The 15,382-nt window shown below is 35.2% G+C and overlaps 2 protein-coding genes across 3 annotated transcripts; both read right to left on the bottom strand.

Moving 5' to 3' along the window:
* Positions 1-871: 871 nt before the first annotated feature.
* Positions 872-8,352, bottom strand: LOC110427045 (putative disease resistance protein RGA1). Its single transcript, XM_021442413.1, has 3 exons — positions 8,213-8,352; positions 4,942-7,977; positions 872-1,389 (listed from the first exon to the last, which is right to left on the bottom strand). The coding sequence occupies exon 2, from the start codon at positions 7,873-7,875 to the stop codon at positions 4,990-4,992; it is 2,886 nt and encodes a 961-aa protein (XP_021298088.1). The 5' UTR covers positions 7,876-7,977; positions 8,213-8,352; the 3' UTR covers positions 872-1,389; positions 4,942-4,989.
* Positions 8,353-9,509: 1,157 nt separating this feature from the next.
* On the bottom strand, positions 9,510-15,365 carry LOC110427047 (uncharacterized). Of its 2 annotated transcripts, none has more exons than XM_021442417.1 (5): positions 13,765-15,365; positions 11,136-12,194; positions 10,213-10,350; positions 9,970-10,091; positions 9,510-9,879 (listed from the first exon to the last, which is right to left on the bottom strand). In XM_021442417.1, exons 1-5 carry the CDS (start codon positions 14,815-14,817, stop codon positions 9,510-9,512), a joined length of 2,742 nt encoding a protein of 913 aa, XP_021298092.1. In that variant the 5' UTR covers positions 14,818-15,365. The 2 variants fall into 2 exon arrangements, with proteins under 2 accessions (XP_021298092.1, XP_021298093.1); XM_021442418.1 differs by having other exon boundaries at positions 10,216-10,350.
* Between the last annotated feature and the right edge of the window lie 17 nt (positions 15,366-15,382).

Here is a 15,382-nt window from a genome sequence, read left to right as displayed (position 1 = left end):
ATTATTCTTTTCATTGTATAAATATACATTTATTCTTTTATTTCTATGTAAAAGTGATAGATATTAAGAAAGACAAAAAGAAGACATGATAGATATAACTCTGAACCAAAGCATCATTGGTGACATATATTTTTCCATTTCTATAAATTGTACTGAATTGATTCCCACTTTAGTTTTGTTTACAAAAGAAGACAAACACCAAGGACCTCCAGCATTTCAAAATCAAATCACTTTATAAATAATCAACCTTACTCTATTTATTGGTTTTTAAGAGGATAAAAGTTTTTGGAATCCCTTTGTCTAACTTTAAACTTAAGTTTCAATTGCACTTAATCTGCAAAAAGGTATATCCTTCATATAAGCCAAGTAGGTGCAACATTGCTTTTCGATATTCACTCTATCATTGTTCCATTCCAGCTTGTTACTCTTCTATTGATTCCTTCATTATTGGATTTTCTTCATTGCTTTGTTGTTGTTATGTTGATTCCTAAACTAGGATTAATGTCTCTTCCACCTGAAAAAAGTTAATTAGGTTCTGGAAATTTATTCTTTACTTACGTTACGCTCTTGATAAAAATCAATTTCAAATAATTTCTTATAATTTCCATCCATTCCCTCTTTGGTCTTCCATCTTTCTTCTTATAAAGAAAAATTCATGAGGATTTGCTTCTTGCTTAGACAAGATATGAAATAACATGAACAAATGACTGTAACTGTAATTTATAAGGATCCTTGCCACTAACAGTGGACAAATATATGATCATTCAACTCAAAGGTATACCAAGACAAACATAGAGCTTCAAAACGAAAAGCATAAAATTTGTTGACATGGAGCTTGTTGAGGTAAAAAACAATAATACACTAATAAATTACCTAGGAAGATACCATTACATCTTACACCAGAAATTCGAGTACTTCTGACACCAGGTCTATTGGCTTACGCCTTGGATTTTGTCTTAACAACCTTCTTCAGCATTTCGATTGTTAAAGCATACATCTTTACAGCAAACAATTCATTAGGGAGTCCTTTCTGGTCTTGTTTCCAAAACAATAAACAAATAAATAACAAAAGGATACATCATGATACTTGAAAACCCTAAATCGAATTGAGGGATTGCAAACCAAGCCTACCTCTATTTCTATCGGGATTTAAACATGCAACTTGAAACCATACCCTTGTTGATTCAACTTAGCAACATAAAATAAGAAAATAAGGATACAAGAGATGATATGATATCTAAAACTAACCAATATATATATATATATATATATATATATATATATATATACAACTCAGCAGCCAACTAGATGGTTAGTATAGTTGCATAGAAGAATAGTCTCAGCAGCCAGTTTGGTTGAATTCTTCCAACTGAAGAAGCAACTGGTTTCCTGTGAAATTTCCAGCATGAAGATGTTCAAAATCTATTAGGGTCATTTGAGGTGTAAAGACCTTGTTTGTGTTTAAAAAGATACTTGCAACATAAAACATCCAGCTTGAGGAAGATAGTTAGAAATACGATAAACAAGGCGGTGATGCAAAATTACAGTATTTGATTTAACTTTTTATACAATACAGCAAAGTGGAAATCTTTCATCGGATGTACATGCCAGATTTTTAATTCAAATGAAAAGGAGAAGAAAAGAATATCTAGATAGAAGGCCTTGTGTCAATGCTCAGGCTTGAATTACCATTCAAAAAAGTGTCTTAAAGAGTACTAGTCCTATTCACGTACAAATGTAATGCAATGATGACGCTGCAAACTTTATTTGGACTTCAAAACCTTGTGATACGGATACGAATGAGCTTAGAGATTACATGTTATAGGAATATGTTATTAGATTATTATTATTATTATTATTATCTAGGTCTCACATGAAAATCAAATGATCAAATAATAGTTTTAGTTTATTTGTAGTCCCACATGAGAAAAATAAAAAAGTTTTCTTCCCTAAGAATCATTATATAAACCACTAGAGAGTTAGATGTCAGGCATCAAGTTGAGAATAAATTATTGAAATTGAAGTCAAGCTTGGAGAGTTGCAGGCTTTGCTAGTTTGCTGTAGATAGTCATATTTTCTTCATGTAAGTTGAGTTTATGGACATGTTCTCATAAATGGTTTGTAATCATGTATCCACGAACCAACAATTATTTGCTATGTGGTCATATTGGCCACTACTCTTTGGTAGTTTCTTACTTTCTTCATGTATTAAGTGGTAGTTTTCTTTTTTCTTGTATGTAGGGCAGCTAGGCATCATCGATTAATGTGTGAGCTATCTTTCAATCTTAACATGTATCAAAGCTCCTTAAGATACCAAGAAAGCAAAAAAAAATCATCAACAATTATTTTCTAAAAATCTTCATTCTCAAGCTTTTTAAAATAAAGAACCATAACTATGGCTTCCTCAAGTGTTAATGTCGTTGCTTTGCTTTGTGTTTACAGAAGAAAATTACGCCATCTAGGCCATGAAGATAAATGTGTATCTCAGAGCCTTCAATGTACGGGAGGTTGTGGAGTGGGAGGTGAGCCACTAAAATAGAAACCAAACCCCATAATGGCATAGATGAAACACTACAGCGAGGAAGTGGAGAAAAGATTTAAGGCTCTCTCATGCATCCATTCAGTTGTGTCAAATGTTATTTTCACAACAATAATGACTTGTGAATCACTTTAGGATGATTGGGATCATTTGAACGAGGAGTTTCATGATAGTGAGAGGACTTGTCAGATGCAAGCCTCGAATCTCCATAGAAAGTTCAAGATTCTGAAGATGAAGGATGAAAAGAGTATTAAAGAATACTTTGACAAGATAATGAAGGTGATCAATCAACTTAGATTGCTTGGAAAAGATTTAATTAAACACAAGATTGTGAACAAGATTCTAGTAAGCCTTTCTGAAAAACTTGAGGCTAAGATATCCTCACTTAAGGACTTTAAAGACATAGCTCAACTCACAATTACCTAACTAGTAAACGCCCTCCAAGCTCAAGTATAATGATAAGCCATTCGGAATGATGAACATGTGGAGGGTGCTTTGATGGTTAGGAATTGAGACAAAGAAGTTGGTAATAGTCAAAAGTGGAATGACCAAGACAAGGAAAATGACAATGATGGAAAACAATGGAAAGTTAAGGCTAAGTTTCTACAATGCTCGTATAGCAAAAAATGAAACCATACAAAGAAATTTTGCTAGCTCCGTCCTAATGTGAAATGTCAATATTAAAATCAAATGGGACATGTTGAAAAGGTTTGCAAAAATAGAAGCACATGTAATCAACAAAAGGCTGCAATTGTTGAGGAGAAAGAAGATTGTAATGGGGCATTGTTCATGATGAAGACTGTTGAAAAACAAACCTGTAAGGATGCTGTGTGGCTAATGGACAACGCCTATTTAAACCATATACTGGTAATGAAGGAACCTTCACAATGCTTGATCAAGGCATTAAGTCTCAAGTAAAAATTGGGATTGGAGACTTCATAAATATTATTGGGAAAGGAACAGTGAGTCTTCAAACTACATCAGGTATGAAAACAATTTCTAGTGTCATTTTCTCTCTTGAAGTAATTAGCCAAAATTTGTTGAGTGTAGAACAGTTGCTAGAAGACAATAACTCACTATGATTTAAGAAAAACCTGCATAATATTTGATTTTGTTGGTAAAGAATTAATCACTATTGACATGAAAAATAAATGCTTCCCCAATAAATTTTTTGAAGAATACCTTTACTGCATATCATAATCTCCCTGATGATGCAAAGCTTTGGCACAAACGGTTGTGGCATGTGAACTATGGTTCTTTAAGACAAAATGGTGTCTACTAATATGGTTAAGGGACTACCAGAAACTATCTCTACAGATCAAGTTTGTGAAATTTTCCAATATGGAAAATAGAGGAGGAATTTGTTTCCAAAGACCAGCAACTTGAGAACAAAAGCAAAGCTCTAACTCATTCACTCTGATAAATTTAAGGTGTATGACAAGTTATTAGGTAGAAAGCTATGGAGGAGAGTGAGTCTAGCATGTTGGTGAAGATATTGAGAACAGACAATGATCAAGAATATTGCACCAATGAATTTAAAGGATTCTTGACACGCTGTGGTATTAAGCATTAGAAAACAATCACATATTCATCTCAACAAAATAGGGTTAACGGGAGGAAGAAACAAGATGTTGTCACTCAATACATGGTAGAAGTCGAGTATATCGTTGCAGCATCAGCTGTTAAACATGTCATTTGGCTAAGAAAAATGCTCAGGGAATTCGGCTTTGATCAAAACAAAGGAACCAAGCTCAACCTCACAGAGGTGTATTGAAATTAAGGTCAAACTTGGAGAGTTGCAGACTTTGGCGGCTTACTATAGGCAGTTATATTTCCTTCATGTAAGTTGAGTTTATGGACATGTTCTCACTAGTGGTTTGTAACCATGTACTCATGAATCAAAAATTATTTACTATGTGGTCATGTTGGCCTCTACTCTTTGATAGTTTTTTACTTTCTTCATGTATTAAGTGGTAGTTTTCTTTTTTATTGTATTTAGGGCCGTTAGGCATCATTAATGAATGTGTGAGCTTTCTTTCAATTTTATAATTGAGGGAAGGAAGATTCAAACCCTACTTTTTAGGCAGGGGGAAACTTCTCTCAATTTTAACATAAATAAAGAATATTTTTTCTGAATGAGCAATGCTTATTTCTTCTAGACTCTTTTCAAAAGAGGAAAAGGTTCTAGTTATCCTTAGTTTGACCACCCAATGTGGTAGTTTGGCCACTTTTCATCTTAGTGGGGTTTCTAACCTCATTACATCAGCTAATTAGGCAAACAAGTTTGATATTCAGCTGAATTTTGCATCACTAAACCATGTATGCATGCAATAATTCAGACAAAAATGTAGATTATGTATTCCAACTTGGCAAGTTAGTAATAGATTTAAAAAGAAAAGAACCTGATGAGCTTCTGCTTGCATTTGTGATCATCCGGACCAAAGAAGAGTTCAAACTTTATCTCTTTTCACCTCCATATAGTTTATTCGAATGTTAGGAATGCGATAGATATTGCACCTTTTTTCCAGAGTAGAACACCATCTTATCTCCAATGTCTCAATGCTTGAATTTTGAAGGTGGTATGGCAGTGCCTTTAACCTCGGGCATCTATCAATCACTAAGAAATTGAGACATGGCATTATACTAATTTGCTCTTTTCCTTTGCCTAGGAAATGAAACTCCGCATATTCCCACTCTTCCAACTCATTCATGTCATGAATTTCAAGTCTTTTCAGATTCGGGAAGGGAATAACAGTTGAGGATGAAGATCCTTGTCCCTCATCTCTTTCGATTCCTAAAAATTCAACTCCCACTTTCTTTACTCTCCTTATGTCATAAATCCAAAGTGATTCAAGGGATGGAAGTTTCCCCAGGGGAGGCAATCTCTCCCAGTTTCTGCATGAGCAGACTGCAAGATGCCTCAAGTTGGTCAATGCCAACATCCACTTTGGCAATATGCTCGAGCCTCTGTAGTTATGTATCTCTAAACATTCCAAGTAAGGAGGTGGCTGTAAGGCTTCAAGAATGAGTGCATCACCATTTGGTAACCCCCCTCCTGACTTGTTCTCATCCATATCAAATTTTAATAGTAGATTAAGCAGGCATTCCTTGCTCCGAAGATTTGCTTTCTTGGCCTCATTCACATCTCTAACATTTCCCAATCCTCTAATCTCAAGATAGTCTCTAAGGTGGGTCAAGCTTCCCAATTCCCCAATCGAAGATGTTTCACAACTAGTACCACCGTCACTCAAGGCAAACTCCCTTAGTGTTCGAAGAGACGTTAATTTCTCGATTCCTTTTGGCATGAACCTTACTCTCCAAGTACCATAATTCTTAAGATGCCTCAAGTTTACTAGTTTTCCCATTCCATTTGGCAATTTTTTTAGCTTTTTGCAAAAACTGAGGTCTAAGGTTTGTAAATTAAACAATTCACACAATGCTTCTGGCAATTCTTCTAAATCACCATTATTACTCATGTTAAGGTATCTCAAATGAATCAATTTTGCTATCTCTTTTGGAATTTCTGTAACTGTGCTACCAAAGATAGTATGATACTTGGTACTCAAGTCCAATGTCCTTAGACAAGTCAACTGATTACATAACATGGGTAAGGATTCACTCATTATTGAAGCATAAAAATTGATTGGTTCAACTAGGAGGCTACGCAATTTCTTAACATTATAAATGTAGGTAGGAAATATGACCTTCTCTCCAAGTGCCAACATTAAATGACGACCTTTTTCACTGTAAGTATCTACCTGAGGCTGTTCAACACCATGGACCTCTACCGTGAAACACTCACCCTTGGTCAGAAACTGGGCCAAGTCATGTACTAAATCATGCATTTTGCATTTAATTATGTTACCATCGCCATCTCTTTCAAAGTCTTGAAAAAAAGAGCACATTGCTAAGTCTTCAAAATACTCTTGACCAAGGATTTCCATATCTTTGATTCGCTTCTCCTTAAGGAAACCTTGCGCCATCCATAGTTTGATCAGCCTATCTTTCTCTATCACATAGTCTTTAGGAAATATGGCACAATATGAGAAGCATTGTTTTAAAGCTGAGGACAAATCATAATAACTCAACAATAAGGGAGGGAAAATACCTCTTTCAGCCTCCTTCAACTCCCATATTTCGCTATTCAAAACACTTTGCCATTGTTCTATAGTTCTTTTGGAACGCATGAGGCCCCCAAGAGTCTTCACAGCAAGTGGCAAACCTTGGCATTTGCCTACTATTTTCCTACCAAAATCTTCCAAAATCTTGCATTCTCTGCTAGTCCTTCCAAAAAAGGCTATCCGACTAAACAACAGCCAACATTCTTCCTTGGCCAACTTCCCTAGTGGGAACAAAGTAGTGCAACCCATAGCAACTGCAACATTCTCCTTACGCGTGGTCATTAGGATTTTGCTTCCCACAGAACCACAACTGAGAGAATCTTTGAAGGGTTTCCACTTCCAGTCATCTTCATTCCACACATCATCTAAAACAAGAAGAAATCTTTTTCCTACAAGTGACTTCCTAATACGTTGTAGCAGAGTCTGTAATTCAACAAAGTTTGGCACAGCATCTCCAAGAGATTCAAGAATCGCTTTGGCAATCTTGATGCCATCAAAAGGATCCGAGACACACACCCAAATTTTTTTCTCGAAATGAGTATCCACAACATTGTCATTGTAGGCTAGTCGAGCAAGAGTAGTTTTCCCTATTCCTCCCATCCCTACTATACTGATGATTTGGAGAGTGGATTCTTTTTCACTATTCTCTTCCAACAACATGTTTAATACAGCATTCTTATCTTGGTCTCTGCCGTATACATCAGTAACATCTATGAAAGAGGGAGTTATTTGTCGTTCAGATTCTTCATGAATTCCCCTCCCTAGTTCCAATTTGTACCTATCTTTCTCAGCAGAAATAAAGTCTAATTGTTCATTCAATTCTTGGACTTTCTGAGCGATGTTGTGGTGTAGTATGATTTGAGAGGAAGAGAAGGAGAAAGAGTAGCATACCTTCCTTGGCAAAGGAGCATGATCAGTTGCTCTCTCCTCTTTCTCAAGTTTTGATTTGAGTTTTGCAGTGTTCCACTCATCCAACACATCCTCCACATCATAGGAAACATTTTTGAGCTTACATAACCAATGTCTCACACTGGCCTCCTTCACCTGTTTTCTTTCCGCATCTTCAAGCACAGCTTGAATGGCCTCAAAGTTGCTGGTGAGTTTTTGGATTTCTTCTTGAAGACCGACAGCCAGTCCGACATGGTGCTTTATCTCTAGAGGAATGAACGAACCACCCAACTGCTCCAGGATCATGGAAAGAAGTGCTCTTGCCATTGTTTTTGTTGTTACTCAAATGTAAATTGATTAATGAAAACAGCAGTTAATTATTGGTTGACTGAACAAGCGGATGAGGTTGAAGCTGCTTCTCTTCCGACCCTGTTTTTCAACAATGAACAAGTGGAAGACAATTTCTTAAAGTTGAACCCAAAATTACTCTTTAAACAAAAAAAAAAAACCATGAGAATTAAAATGCTTTATAATTCGTCCTTGTAATTTTTCTTGAATGACAACTCTACCTCACTACGGAAACAATTTGACCAGGATGCTTTCTAATCCAAAAGCGATGCGTATAAAATTCTTCATAATAAAGGTTATAGTGAAGCTAACTTACCACCTGAAAGTTGTTCGTCAAACACTTTTCCAACAGCAGTAATGCGATAAGAATTCTGATTCAGGATAATTGCAAATGATGGTGGTGGTGGTGGTGGTGGTTGTGGATGTATAGGCGCCACCATGAGGGCGATGGGGAACGACAGTAGGAACCGCCAATAAGGTAGCACCTGGCAGCCCTTTTGGTTTTCTTTTCAAGCAATGCAAGACACTTGAGTGATTGTTATTGGACAACATAAGTTGACCAACGACTTTGGGTTGGTGAGGGATGGGATGTCTAATTGATGGGTGATGACAAGATTACTTGGTGTTTACTTTTCGCATTTCCTCTGGTTTTGCTTGTGCTCTTCCTTGAGGAGCTTTGGCAATGCCACATGCCAGATGCCAACATTAAACTCAACTAGAAAGAACCCCGCGGGTCTATAAATATTTCTTAAATAATTGGTGTAAAAAAATTTTGTAAAAAAAAAATACTGTTTTAATATTTAATTTTTAATCAAAATAAAAAGATAAATCTTATAATAAACTTAATGTTACTGTAAAAAATAATAAAAAAAATTTATATTTATGAAAAATCAAGTTTTCATCATCATTGCCTTTTCTTTTGCAAGGAAATTAACGATAATGTAAAATCATGTTAAATTCTAATTCTGTCCCAATTGTTGCATCATTGTAGCTTAGCTTGTGATTGATTTCACAACATTATCAGCTCTTGTACAAAAGCTAAGTTGGCTTTGTCATAACGAAGAAGGTATGAAAATTCAATCTTGAAACTTAACATTGAGTTTATTGCATCAATAAATAGAAAAAAAAAATAATTAATCTTGTTTTTCTCACACCATGAACTCCATTACTGTGATCCAATAATCTTTGTTTTTCTTCTTCCATGCTTGAAGCTATTACTTCAAATTGTACTCCTAATCTATTTAAATGTTAGAAACTTGCATATTTGACTTGATCACAACCTAGAACATTAACACAAATTTTGGGGTAAAATTCAAGGAATGTTAACTTCAATAATTAGCCCTCGCACACATAGTTACTGCTTATTAAGATGATTTTATTTATGAGATTTAGCAAGCACTAGTCGTAATTTCATATTTTCAGTAATTGATTAGTTTATAATGTGGGTGATATGCAAATTTACTTCTTCAATGTAAATCAGTCAAGTAACATATACAAATTTACTGTATGGGTTGGGAATAATCTTTGTTGGAATTTAGTTGAGTTTTTATGCTGTCAATCCAAGTTGACTACAGTACTGTTAGATTTATTATGACAAAATACTAATTTATAACTTAATTCTTTGGTAGAATAGCAACTCCTTTAACAATAAGTCCTCTCTTCCATGTCAATTCATCATATTGGTGACAGTAAATATCTATTTCTCCAACAATTTCGAATGAAGTTGTGAATTCTCCGACAAGGATTTCTATCCATACTCCTGTTGGCTTGGTCATCAAAATTTCCTTGCGTTCAACCTTGCACCCATTTGGAAGAGTGAATCCCAAGTTCACTGGAGTATCCCATCCATATGCTTCATCCATCAACTTAAACATGAACACAGCTTCGTACAAAGTTTTCGGTGAGAGCTTTTTCACATTGAATTTCACGTGCATCTCTAGCCAACACACGTTTAAGAGTTGGATAACATCAATCAACACATCGCTGTAGAATAAAGAGTTTACGGATTAGGAAACTTGTTGAGCTAGAACCATTAAGTAAGGATTCTGAATGGATAATAAAATGTTCATTAACCTGTTTGTTTCTCTTTGGTATGACCAGCGCCAATAGCGGTGTTCTTCTGCCCAAGTGATTGAAAGATCTCTTGCAAACAACATGAAGCAGTATTTGTTTACCTTCTTATCCACCCAGTACTTCTGCAACAACAATGGCACCCACAAAATCGTGAAAACTTTTCTTCGATTAAACAATTCATAAAATAAAATTCATTTTCGCATGAATATGGGATCTTTAAAATGAACTTATATAGGACTTAACTACCATTCTGTTTTGGTTCAGGTAAACTTCAGCATGGGGCTGGGAAAGCAACTTATCCATAGAGGAACTCTCAGTAGGTGAGTCAGCATCTTTCAAGTTGGAAAATTCATGGAAATTTCCATCTAGAAATTCCAAATCCTACAACATGAAAAACACAACCCTTGATCATTAACATCAAGTCCAGGACACAGCAGTGGAAAGAAACAAGTTTCTTTTTTACAGGTTTATGATTTTAGATCTAGGAAAATTGAGATAGATTTTGAAAAAGGTATCCTAATTATGGGAAATAGGGCCAAAAAAAAATGAATTTTTTGATTTTTTTTATTAGATTTTCATACCATTAATGACTGATAGGGGTCGGAATCTAGGGAGAGAAGAGAGCTAGAGAGAAGGAAAGAAGGAAAATGAAAAATAAAACCTACATGTGCTTTAAATAGTACTCTAAAACAATGTCGTTTTGAATAAATGACAGAAGATAAAAAAGGAAAGAAAAAAATGCCACATGGCCAATTTCTTTTATTTTTTTATCTTGCATGTCAATGCAACACTAGCACCACTAATGGTTAATTTGGATGGAGTTAAGCAAAATAATTCAATTATATAAAATCTAAAAGTATAGAGACTAAATTAATTAGTTTTGGTTCACTAGTTGGTGCATTATCCCTCTACTTAAAGGGCAGGGTTCGAATACCCTCTCCCCCAATAAAAAAAAAATCGAACCCCCAATTAAAAAAATATAACCAGGTAAAGAGATTAAATTAACAAAAAATCTATAATATATGGACTTATGATGTACTTTAACCGTTAATAAAGTCCAATCAATCAATGAGGTGATGTGTAATTTAGATTCTTATTTTCTTTTAAAAAATTAAATAACATGGTATAGAAAAATTCTACAGAGAAAATGAGAGTGATAAACTTACTGTAAGAAGCACGCACTCGACGTGAGCAACAAATAGTCCAGCACACTCTTCACAATAATAACAATGATTTTTTGAGTTCCTTTCTTCTTCACAAATGTCACAATAGTATTCTCCAGAATCATCTTCCACAAAATTATTTTTAAGAGTCAAACGATGCATATGACATTTGGATTTAACTAAACATGGTATGGGAACACATTTTAAGTGCAAATTGATATTGCACTCCACGCAATAATAGAAAGGTTCCTTACCAATGTAACTTTTGCATTGGTTACATAGTTGGTAGGATTTCTCATAATCTGGTCCAAAATAATAAAGATTATGCATGTGAGACTTAATTTTCAAGGCCAACTTCAGGGAATTAGCACAATGAAGATGAAGGTGGAAATCACACTGTCGACAACTATAACCGATACTTTCAATGATTTTAAATCTACAGGCAGAACAATTTTCCCAATCGCCAATTTGTGGATGAAGGGGGTGTAATGGATGAAAGGTGAGTTGTATCTCCTGCATATGTGCAAGACAAGATTCATGAATTTTGATATTGAGACAATCACGACATCTATAACCTGGACCCAAGATTGGTAGCTTGCAAGCATCGCATTCCAAAGACAAATCTTTGAGACCGGGTCTACGGTTGAAGAAGTCTAGCTTATGATTTTGATTGAAAGGGCACAACTTGGAAACTTTGTCCATCTCTTTCAACTTTTGCCCCTCATTTTTAGGTGGGATTAGAGAGGTAGCACATTGCACATCAAGTTGGAAATCACATGGAAGGCACATGTAAGCAAACCCACCAGAATGTTCCCTACATCCATGACATGTAAATTCAACTATATCAGTGAAGAGCTTGAGAGGATGCTGGCAATGAAGAGGGTGTGACACCTCATACGACAATGTAGTGCACGTTTCATGTAAGTGGTATTTACAATCAACACAAGCATAGTGTCGATCAAAAATTTCCTGACAGCAACCATTGCAAAGAAGACTTTCATTCTGTTCAATAGCCTCATTATAGCTCAAGGGATGTTGATGATCAAAATGTTCAATTTGCACCTGCACAACCACGTCGAGTGAAGTTCATCTTTAGTTTCTAACATTGTCATAATATTTTATTTTCATTTATGACTAAACAAACTCAATTTTTTCCATCTACATCTTTTTGAATTTATTTTAAATTCATCTATCCATCAATACACTATTAAATATGGAACAGATTTGCCATCTAAGCACTACATTTTTCTCCATGTGACTATATTCACATAATTCACATGATATGTGGATGCCCCAGTAGGGTCTAACCCCAGTTATCTATGGAGGAGCATTAGAGAGTCTCAAGCAATCCTTAAAAATGGTTTAGTATGGAGAGTTGGCAATGGCAAGGATATATGGGTATTGGAGGACTTTTGGATCCCATATGAAACACCTCGGACTGCAATGGCATATGAGGAGAATGTGAGTGCTTCAATGATGGTGTCAGAACTTATCAATGAGGAAGATGTGAAGTGGGATGAAGAGATAGTTATAAGGTGTTTTCCTCCATATGAGAGTAATCTAATATTGTCTATCCCTCTTAGTGTGAGGGTCCCTATAGATAGGCAGGTGTGGGGCTGACAGTAAGCATGGACAGTATACGGTGAAGTCTGGTTATCGCTTGATGTCGTCTTTACTGGTTGATGCAGAGTCGGGTAGTTCGAGCGAAGTGTTAAATGGCTTTTGGAAGAAATTATGGAGGCTCACTATTCCACAAAAAATTATCTTCTTTATGTGGAAAGCTTTGAAGGGTGCTCTTCCAACCAAGCAAGCTCTAAGACACCGAAAAATCAATGTGGACCGTAATTGTGCATTCTGCCAGGGAGCTGAAGAAGCTGATTTTCATACATTATGCTGCTGTCAGTTTGCGAGAGCAACGTGGTTATCTTCAAGGAGGGGATTTAGGGACATAGAAGCACATTACAACTCTGTTTTTGATTGGATATTCCAGGGAAGTTGCAGCGTTGGTCTAGAAGATGTTGGAGAAATAGCTTGCATATCGTGGGCTATATATATGGAAAGCAAGAAGTTTAAGAATTCTTAGGAACCAGATTATGGATCCTGTACATAGGTTTGTAAGACATGAGGGGTAATTTATTCTTTATTTTTGTTTAAAAACTAAAAGAAATGAATTTAAGATAAAACTAAAATATGGAAGCAATAATTAAATAATCAAATATATATGTTCACAAATTAACATGATGATGCATGTATGTGTTTTTATTTTATTCAACATTCAATAGTTTACTAAAGCCGTCTCCAAATTAATTTTGAATACTGCTATATATTTACATTTTTTAGTTTTTTTTTCATTGAATTTTATTCAAAAAAGTAAATGATGTTTATTACTATAAAATCTTTATGATATATAAATCCAAGGAATTATAGAAGACCTAATGTAAATTTCAAAAAAAAAATTTATTGGCAAGTGAAAATATCACAATAATGTACAACCTGGTGAAGTGAAAATATTAACATCAAAATTTTTCTAAAGGCCATATTGTATGTGACCTATGATCAAGTAATTAATAGTTTACCTAATGAAAAAAATATTTACTAAATTTCTTTAGAGGGAGAGTAAATGTCTCCTTACCTTATTGAGTGCACATTCGATGTGAGCAATAAATTTGCATTTCTTGCAACAATAAACACTGTGCTTGGGTTTTCTTCCTTCTTCACATGTATCACAATAATATTCTTCAGAAACATCTTCTATAAATGAATCCATAAGCCTGAGATCATGCCTGTGATACTTGTGTGAAGTAGAATGTGGTATTCTAAGACACTCGAAACAGTAATTGAAATTACAGTAGACACAACGATAAAAGGCACTGTCGTCCCCTATAGCATCAAAACTAAAACCACATATCCTGCATAAGTGGGTAGGGGTATTAGCTTTTATTCGAAAAAAAGTAAGACCATGCTCATGTAATTCAACCTTGAGACTGGGTCGTAGTTTAGCACAATGAACATGAAGGTGGAATTCACATTTTCTACAACAATAGGCTTTTCTGAACTCCCATATTGGTAGGTTGCAAGCATTGCACAACCCGTTATCAAAGTGACTGTTGCATAATTGAAGAGGGTGTGATGGATGAAATGAGTGTTTGAAGATTATGGCAGGCATGTTGATTAGGCAGGAATCGTGGAACCAGGTATAAGCACCATTGTGAAAACAGGAATAACACATTCCAGACAAATGGTTCTCACACCAACTACATATGTACTCATACTTTCTCACTCTCCTATAATTAAAGAGGGTAAAACCACTAAGTTTTTTAGATGTCTCATCATTGAGTCTGTTTTTCTCATCATTAGTTGAAAAAGCACATGGATACCCAAGGCTAAAATCACACTTTTTGCAATGATATCTATAGCCTCGAGAAAGATTGAAACATATATCACATATGTAATCCATGTGATTTGACCCTACGAGAGTAAGATTGTGTTGGGGATGGCAAGGATGGGCACTTATCTGAGGAGGTAGGTGTTGATGAACACAAGAATCATGCAATGAGAACTTGCATCTATCACAATAATAAGCCATACCACCAATTCTCTGATTGCATATATCACAAAGTTCCTGTGATTCATCATATTCATCACAGAGCAAGTGGTGTTCATGAAGGATGGATTTGACATCCATCTCAAACAAAGAAAGAGATGATTGAAGGGAAAGGCTGTAGATACTATTTTTTTTTTATGTGCTTTTATTATTATTTTATTTTATATTCATTTTTATTATTTTATTAATTTAGTAAATAAAAATTAGCGTAACGAGACGATCAATGGCTAACCGAGTACTATATATATAAAATCTTCACAAAAGGAAGAGCTCCTTCAACAAAAATCCCCAGAAATCTTTGCAAAAAGCAAAAACCTTAGAACCAAAAAAATTCAAACTTTTTAATCTAGCAACCGGATACCACACCTAAGATACCACAAGCAAAAAGCAAACAAAAAAAAAAGGCAAAAAAGCATCCAAACAGAAAACTAATGTTTACAAACGGAAGATCTGGGAAATGGGTTCGGTTGGGCAGTGATTGTGAGGGTGAAAGGAAGGTTCTGGCAGTGTGAGTGAGGGAAAGTTGACTTTTTTTTGGTTGGGAGATTCAGATTCTCATTGCTTCCAACCGAGAGAGAAAGAAAGGAGGAAGTGAGCTGGAGGTTTAGAGAGAAGTGAAAGGGAGCCGCGAGCTGTAGAGAGAGAG

The sequence above is a fragment of the Theobroma umbraticum genome, unplaced genomic scaffold (genome assembly GCF_002168275.2).
Source record: "Theobroma umbraticum cultivar Fairchild unplaced genomic scaffold, ASM216827v3 scaffold_228.0, whole genome shotgun sequence".
Lineage (NCBI taxonomy): Eukaryota > Viridiplantae > Streptophyta > Magnoliopsida > Malvales > Malvaceae > Theobroma > Theobroma umbraticum.
The sequence above is the reverse complement of the archived record's forward strand: the minus strand, read 5'-3'. Positions and strand labels throughout refer to the sequence as shown.